This window comes from Pseudorca crassidens, chromosome 7 (genome assembly GCF_039906515.1).
Source record: "Pseudorca crassidens isolate mPseCra1 chromosome 7, mPseCra1.hap1, whole genome shotgun sequence".
Classification (NCBI taxonomy): domain Eukaryota; kingdom Metazoa; phylum Chordata; class Mammalia; order Artiodactyla; family Delphinidae; genus Pseudorca; species Pseudorca crassidens.
Genome location: NC_090302.1, coordinates 1210288 through 1218356, shown reverse-complemented (window position 1 = coordinate 1218356; position 8069 = coordinate 1210288). Strand labels below are relative to the sequence as shown.

Sequence of the window (8069 nt, the reverse complement as noted above, 5' to 3'; positions counted from 1 at the left end):
ATGCTGCTGCGGGGCCCCTGCCCGGCTGGGACGGGCCCACCTGCCCCCAGCCCCCGGTCGGCGTGGGTGGGCAGGAAGGTCCTAGCACCCTACCTTCAGGCCCCGGAGCCCTTTTCCCCTGAGGGATGACTACCCTTGGGGGTAGGAAGCCTCCAGCAGGCCCAGCCCTCCGTGTGCCATGCCCTATCCAGGTGGGACCAGCACGGCCACCATCCTGTGTGCCCGGTCCAGCCCTCTGAGGGCAGCTGTGTGTCCCTGCTCCCACCTGACACCCAACCCTAACCCCACAGGCCACTCCCCGCCAGCTGTCAGCAGGGCCCTGCCCCGCCCGCAACCCCACAGGTGCCCAGAGGACTGCTCCCTCCGAGGGCGTGCAGGCGGAAGCGGGGCCTGGTGGCCGGGCCTCCCCCTCCCCAGTTGCCGTGCCTAGAGAGCTTCGCACCCACGAGGCCGTGGGCCATCGATCAGTGGGCAGGTGTTGGGGGCTGGACCCCAGATACCTTAGGGGCTCCCTTTAGCCCAGAGTTTGTGAGGTCGACTGTCCCTGTAGTACCTGCTAACGTGGGGACCATACTGACCGTACTGCCCAGGGCCCCTCATCTGACGGACCCACAGTGTGGCAGGTCCCGGCCTTCGGAGCCAAGGGCATCGGTGACCTGCTCCTCTGCCAGGTGACCTGCCCCTCTGCCAAGCTAGAATATTTCCTGCTCAGTATCGTGTGTGGGAGGGGCCTGGAGGGAGGCTGTCACCATGCAGTTCATGGGTGTGCAGAGCTGCCCAGAGCAGCAGCAGCAGCCTCTGGACATTGGAGGCGGGGAGCGCAAGAGTGTGCGCTTGCATGGGGAAGCTGGACATCCTGGGGACAGGAGGCTGCAGGCACTCAGGTGGTGCCCATCTGGACCCAGGTACCTGGGGAGGGCTTGGCACCTCCAGCACTGCAGCGCAGAGGCCAGCAGGGCGGGGAGCCGCCCATCTGCTCCTGCCCGGGCTGAACCGAGGCTTGAATTCCGGGAGTTGTCTGCTGTGCGGGCCAGGGCTTGGGCCTTCTCCAGGCTTCAGCTCCAAGGCCTGCCAGGCCACCAGCTGCCCTTGGGCAGGTGTCCTGGAGATGGGGGCTGGCAGGACCGGCCAGGTGCCCCCTGGACCCGGGTCCCCTCGTTAGACCCCAGGCCTGCCCTTGAGGCTGCAGAGAGCCCGTCACCTCGCGCCCAGCCACAGCCCCAACCTGGAGCCAGCGGGGCACACGCGTCCCCGGCCCACGGCGCGGCCCCTTTAAGTGCAGTCCTGCCAGTCGCCATTGGGGGCAGCACTGAGCGGCCCGGCGGCCTCGCGCCGCTGCCTGGAAGCTTCTGCTGGTGCCGGGGACGCGGCGGCAGCGCGGGGGACGGCAGAGCTCGCCGGGCCTGCGCAGCCCACCGGGCAAGGTGGGGGAGCACCGCCCAGGTAAGGGGTCGAGGCCGCTGCCCCGCGGGTCTTTCGCAGGTGCGGCACCTGCAAGGATGGGGGTGCCGCCCCTGGAGGACGCCGGCCCCCCACCCGGGCGCTCGGGGCAGGGGCCGGGCTGCTTGGCGGGGAGGCCACCCGCCGGGCTCATTAGGCCTAGGACCCCGGCGAGGGCGGACTGTCCCATCCCCACGGGCAGGGGTGTCGCCCGGTCTAGCTCCTCATCACAGCAGCACCAAGGCCTGGCTGTCACCTCCCTGGGGCGGAGCCTCACACCCCGTCATCCAGCCCCCAATTCCGGCCTAGCTTTAAGATGGAAGGGAGTGGGAGGGGGTGGTCCTGCAAACCAGGGGCAGTTGGGGTGCGCCTGAGGCCGAGCTGGGGGCAGGCACTGGGCCTGGGTGGCCTTGACCCAGGAGGGCAGCCCTGCCGGCAGGAAGCCCCTGGCACACCCGGGACACAGAGGGTCAACCAGACCAGAGGTCCTACCAGGTGAGGACCCAGCTCACCCTGGAGCACGCTCCCCCAGCCTGTGTGAGGAAGTGGGGACCTGTACCGCTGTCTGAGCTCCTCCCAGCCTGTCCAGGCTCTGGGTACCCAGTGAAGCCGGTGGCTCAGGTCTGAACGTGAGCCTGGTACGGAGGGCTGGACCCCAGCTCAGCCTGCATGCGGGGGCACGGAACCTCAGGTTTCCATGGCGCCTTCCCGAGCGGCTGTGGGGAGGGCCTGCCTGAGAACCGGGGGCGGCGGGGGCTTTACCCACCCACCGCCCTGCTTCCCCGGCTGGCAGCCTCCTGGCCTGGTGCTTTGCTCAGGGGCCCAGGGGCAGCCTCGAGCTCCTGGCTCGCAAGCCCCCACGTGGTCCTGCAACCAGGGCCCGGTCGCCGGCTGCAGTGTACTCACTGCAAAGATGGGGGGTCGCTCTCCCGGGCTTTTCGTGACAGCCCCAAAGATCTTAGTGGGTTTCGCCACCCCAAGATGAGGGAGAGTCAAAGGATGTTTCTGCAAAGGAAAGGGAGCTTTAGGGTCCACTGTGACCTTTGGAAGCATTACTCTGGCCTGGGCCACACGGAGAGTTGAGGGTGGGGCCGGCAAGTCCACGAGCCGAGATGCCTGGACCCGGTGGGGCCGCTTCAGGACCTGGGGCCTGACACAGCGCTGGGGGAGGACTGCCTGTCCAGCCTAGCCAGCAGGTGGGGCGGGACGATCAGGTGACTGAGTGGAGCTGCTGAAGGCCGGGGCCAGGACCTCACACTGCAGCAGTGGAGGGCTCGCTCTGCACTGGGTCTTAAGGAGGGGGCTTCAGCCACCTGCTCTGTGAAGAAGTCTGTGAAGGCCCCAAAGGAGTACCCAGTTGCTCCAGCAGTGGGCACCACGGTGGTGGTGCTGGGATCACACCCCCACTCTTCCTACCCCGCTGCTGGCCTGTCCCAGGAAAGGGGGTCTACCCAAGCCTGCCCAGTGGTCACTAGTGGGCGCAGAAGTTCGGGAACCACTGCAATGACATCCCTGTTCTGGCTGACCCGCCTCATCCCAACAGAAAGTGGCACAGAAAGGATGGTCTGGATGAGGGGGCGGGACCTGAGTGGCCGGACAGCTGGCTTCCTCCTGCAGGTGCTTCTGACGCCAGCATGGAGCAAGTCCCTGCGGCCTCGGCCAAGGCCCGTGGCCAGGGCTGCCCCGCCCACTGTGCCCCAGGTAAGCCGGGCCAGCGCTGGGGGTTAGCGGGGCCTGGGCTACAGAGGGGCCGCCCTGACCCGCGTCTCCCCTCAGGGCGAAAGCCCCAAAAGGCCGAGTGAGCTGCAGCCTGGAGGCCTCTTTTAAGATGACCCGCACGGACCCGCCGGACCTGCTGGTGTCGACCGTGTACCAGGACATCAAGGTGGCGGCCCCGGGGCCCGTGTCGAGGCCCCCGCCATGTGAGCGCCCAATGGCCCGGCCTGCTGCGCCCGCGCCTTTCAACAAGCGCCACTGCCGCAGTTTCGATTTCCTGGAGGCACTGGACCGGGAGGCCATGGAGGCCCGTCCGGAGCCGCCGCCTCCGGAGCCCGCCGCGCCGCGCGCCCGATCCCGCGACGGCGAGCCACGGCGCCGCGCCCGCTCCAAGAGCGCACCCCGTGCGGCCCCGGGCCTGGCACCCGCACCCGCCTCGCCGCCTGTGCCGCCGCGCCGAGGCCGGGAGGCCCAGCGGGCGGCGCCGGCCGACGCATCGCCCCGCCGGGAGCCCGCGTACCCCGCGCTGCGCGCGCTCGCCAACGAGCTGCACCCCATCAAGCTGCAGCCTCAGCGGGGCGGCCCGGGCCGCATGGCGCCCCTGTGCGCCGCCGCCAACCGCTGTGCGCCGGCCGAGCCACCCGCGGGGCCGGCCCCCCACGTCCGCTGCCGCCTGGACGTCAAGCCCGACGACGCGGTGCTGCAGCATGCCGCCCGGAGCTCGAGGCCCTGCGGGCCCACCGAGACCGCGCCCTGGCCCCGCGCCGCCCCGCAGCTCCACGGCCTCACGGTGCCCGGGCCTCGCCACGTGGGGCTTTCGCTCACCCCCACCCCCAGTGACTCATACTGCGCCGACCCCCGGGCGCTGTACTGCGATGGGCCCCTTCTCGGGCCGCGAGACTACGCGGAGCGCCGGAGTCTGCCCTTCACCACCCCGCCGGGCCCCACCCAATTCTTCTACACCGAGGAACCCGAGGGCCACCCCGGTGGCTTCATGGCCAGCCCTGGACCGCCCTTCGACAGCTACTACCCCAGGCCCTTTCTGTCCGAAGAGCCACCCGGGCCCAGTCCAAGACACGGGGGCATCTACTATGCGGGGGAAGTTCGCACCTTCCCCGTCCAAGAACCACCCTCCCGTTCCTACTACGGGGAGGCCCCCCGAGCCTACGGCCCGCCCTGCGGCCCCCGCTACGCCCCCGAAGAGCCCCGGGCTCACCCCGCCGCCCGCCCCTTTTACACTGAGGACTTCGGGCGGTACCGCAATCGAGACGCCCTGACGCGGACTTACCCGCACCCGCGCAGCAGCCCGGCCTGGGGCGACTGGGGCCCGAGGCCTTACCGCACCCTGCAGGTGGCGCCTCCTCCCCCGGACCCCGGCCCGTTGCTCGCCTCGTGGCACGGCGGCACCGGCACCAGCCCACCCCGGCTAGCGACCGACAGCCGCCACTACTCGCGCTCCTGGGACAACATCCTGGCGCCCGCGCCGCGCCGCGAAGACCCACTGGGCCGCGGCCGCAGCTACGAGAACCTGCTGGGGCGCGAGGCACGGGAGCCGCGGGGCACATCCCCCGAAGGCCGGCGTCCGCCCGTCATAGTGAACCTGTCCACCTCGCCCAGACGCTACGCGGCGCTGTCGCTGTCCGAGACGTCGCTGTCGGAGAAGGGCCGTATGGGCGAGGGCCTGGCCCGAAACTGGTACGTCACGCCGGAGATCACCATCACCGACAACGACCTGCGCGCGGCTGAGCGCCCGAGCGCCAGGAGCTGGGAGCTGCTGGGGAGTCGCCCGCGGCCGCCTCCGCCCGCCGTCCCCGATGGCCCCGCCTCTGGCCGCCAGCGCAGCCTCGAACAGCTGGACGAGCTCATCACCGATCTGGTCATCGACTCGCGGCCCCCAGCCGGCCAAGCGCCCGAGCCCGCGTCCGACGGCCTGGGCCGCCAGCTGCGGCGCCTGCTAGACTCGCGACCCTCGGGCGCCGGGGTCCCGACGCGGGCACCGCGCTCGCCACCCCTGTCTGCCGGCAGCGCTGAGGAGCCCGCGGGCCCGGGTCAGGCGGCCGACGCGTCCCCGGAGCCCAGCGCCGACGAGGATGACCTGATGACGTGCTCCAATGCGCGCTGCGGGCGCACCGAGACCATGTTCAACGCCTGCCTCTACTTCAAGTCCTGCCATAGCTGCTACACCTACTACTGCTCGCGCCTCTGTCGCCGCGAGGATTGGGACGCGCACAAGGTGCGCTGCGTGTACGGCCGCGTGGGCAGCGTGTGCCGCCACGTGTTGCAATTCTGCCGCGACAGCGGCCCAGTGCACCGCGCCTTCTCGCGCATCGCGCGCGTCGGCTTCTTGTCGCGCGGCCGCGGCGTTCTCTTCCTGGGCTTCCCGAGTCCCGGCTCCGCAGACAACTTCCTGCGCTTCGGCCTCGAGGGGCTGCTGCTGTCGCCCACCTACCTGTCGCTGCGCGAGCTGGCCATGCACGCGGCGCCACTGGGCAGCTATGCTCGGGAGCTGGCGGCCGCCGGCCGCCTCTACGAGCCGGCGGAGTGCTTCCTGCTCAGCGTGTCCGTGGCCGTGGGCCCCGGCGCTGTGCCACCCGGCGCCCCTGCCCGGCCAGCTCCCGCGCCGCGCAGCCCCGGACCCACGGTGCGCAAGTTCGCCAAAGTGGCGCTGGCGGCTGGCAGCCCAGCACGGCCGCCCCCGGCGCGGGGCCGCGAACCCGACATGGAGACGTTGATCCTGACGCCGCCGCCCGGCACTGCGGGCCTGGACCAGGACGGCGAGGCGGGCCGGCGAGCACGCGAGGTGGCCTTCATCCACATCCAGCGAGAGCTGCGGCTCCGCGGCGTCTTCCTACGCCACGAGTTCCCGCGCGTCTACGAGCAGCTCTGCGAGTTCGTCGAAGCCAACCGGCGCTTCACACCCACCACCATCTACCCCACGGACCGGCGCACAGGCCGTCCCTTCATGTGCATGATCATGGCCGCCTCCGAGCCACGCGCGCTAGACTGGGTGGCCAGTGCCAACCTGTTGGATGACATTATGTGAGCCGCGAGGGCGCGCCCGGGGCCCGCCCAGTCCACCCAGGGCCCACCCTGAACCCCATCCAGTCCACCCGAGCCCTGCCCAGTCCACTCAGGCCCCGCCCAGCTCGCCAAAAGCTCCGCCCCATTGCGTTCTCCACAGGCTCCGCCTTTCCCTCCGCCTTCCTGCGAACCCCCTTCCCCCCCAACCCCCAGACCAGTCCCGCCCGGCTCCCTCTCCCCCAGCTCGCCTTCGGGCCTCCCCAAGGGCCGGTCCTCGGCCGCTTGGTGCTCCCCGCTGGGAGGCGGGGTGGGTCTGAGGACCAGCCCGCCCTGCCTTTACGCGGAGGGGTCACTGCTGCAGATCCCACCGCGCATAATCGGTTCGTCCGACCCCTGTCCGTCTGCAGGGCCTCCCTGGAACCTCTCCAACCCCGGCTCGCCCTGGTCCAGGAGCCCGAGTCAACCAAAGCCTAGTCCCGTCCCTTTAAACACACTCCCCACCCGCCTCCTGTGGTCTGGGATGCGTCCTGCTCAGAGGCCTTTCCCCTCTAGAGGGAAAATTCCCCTGATTGGCCTCGGTGTGTCCGCATCCCAAGCACGTCCTGGCCTGATGGGCAGGGCCGGCGGGGACCTGCGCGTGGTGTCTCCGCTGGCCCCCATCCCTGCTGTGCCGGACCATGGCAAACTGACTGCGCTGCCCGCCCTGCTGCAGGGGTTGGGCAAGCAGCAGTGAAGGGGTACTCGGGGGTCCTCAGCCAAGGTGCAAGACACCCAGCCAGAGGGAAGGGAGTCCTGGGTGGGGGAAGCAGAGCGGACGTATGGGTAGGGGCGCTGGCCAGACCTGAGACCTGGCTGGGCGTGAATCGGGCTGCCTGCCCTCACCCGACAGGATGGCCCTAGGCGTGTGCCAGGGCAGACCCGGGGTGCAAACGGCAGCGCAGGCCCTAACCACACAGCGAGGCAGGAAGCAGGTATACAGGGAGGCAGGAAGCAGGTGCACAGGATGGATTTGCGGGAGGGGCCGAGGAGGCCGTCCAGCAGGGACCCTATTCCTAGGCACAGGGAGGACCAAAGAAGAGGGGCGTTCCCAGTTTGGAGCAGGGCGGGGAAAGCGTGGATGGGAGCAGGTTCGCCAGGGCGGTGGTCCACCGGAGGGGTGGGGGCGCGATTAAACAAACGCCCCCGAACGCTCGCTCTAGCCGTGCCCTGTGGTGCGGCCAGGGGGCCCGGCTCCGGCCCTCGGGAGCGCACGCTCGAGTGTCCGTCCTTCCCCGCCCTACCCCGGGGTGCCCGCTGGCCCTGGCCCGGGCTCCAAGGATGGCGAGTAACCTGGAGAGGGGGCAAGACCGGGAGCCCGGAAGGGCCCTCCTGTAGCCCCCAGTCCCCCATTGGGGCCAGGTGGGGCATCGACTGAATTAAATTGTGGACCTCCCCCCCCCAAACCCCGCCTCTGTTCCCGGCCCTCGCCCCTGACCGTGCACCCGCGCCCATCTCCCTCCCCTAAATGCCTGTGCGCCCACCTCGGCTCCGCGCATTTGCACCGGCCACGCGCCCCGCTTGCTCCACCCGCCTTCGCGGCCTCCCAAACTGGCCGCCGCGCCCCCCGGCCTGGGTGCCTCCGCCTTCTGCCCCGCGCCTGAGGGCCGGCCCTCCAGGAAGGACCCTGGGCCGGGATTATTTCCAGAGGGCGAGCGCTTTCGAACCAAGGAAAATAAAACTCGAATGTAGCCATTGCTGCCTCATTCTTTGTGCGGGGGAGTGGGTGGCACGCGGGACGGAGACTTTCGGAGGCGTGGGGGGGGGCCTTCGGAAACCTGGGAGGGACACCATGGAGCAACGCGGAGTGGGAAGCAGGAGAGAGAGGCCCTCGGCCTCGGTGGGGGACTGGGGAG

The 8069-nt window shown here is 70.3% G+C and overlaps 1 protein-coding gene across 5 annotated transcripts; it reads left to right on the top strand.

The window, feature by feature from the left end:
- Nucleotides 1-142: 142 nt before the first annotated feature.
- On the top strand, nt 143-7908 carry AJM1 (apical junction component 1 homolog). 5 transcript variants are annotated; one of them, XM_067742608.1, is made up of 3 exons: nt 143-1443; nt 3058-3141; nt 3217-7908. In XM_067742608.1, exon 3 carries the CDS (start codon nt 3269-3271, stop codon nt 6197-6199), a length of 2931 nt encoding a protein of 976 aa, XP_067598709.1. In that variant the 5' UTR covers nt 143-1443; nt 3058-3141; nt 3217-3268; the 3' UTR covers nt 6200-7908. The 5 variants fall into 5 exon arrangements, with proteins under 5 accessions (XP_067598709.1, XP_067598706.1, XP_067598707.1 ...); XM_067742605.1 differs by having other exon boundaries at nt 2984-3141; XM_067742606.1 differs by having other exon boundaries at nt 2878-3141.
- Nucleotides 7909-8069: the final 161 nt, after the last annotated feature.

Bases quoted from the DNA above. Each gene is read 5' to 3' on its own strand.
- AJM1 (XM_067742609.1), top strand. From the start codon at position 3,269: ATGACCCGCACGGACCCGCCGGACCTGCTGGTGTCGACCGTGTACCAG.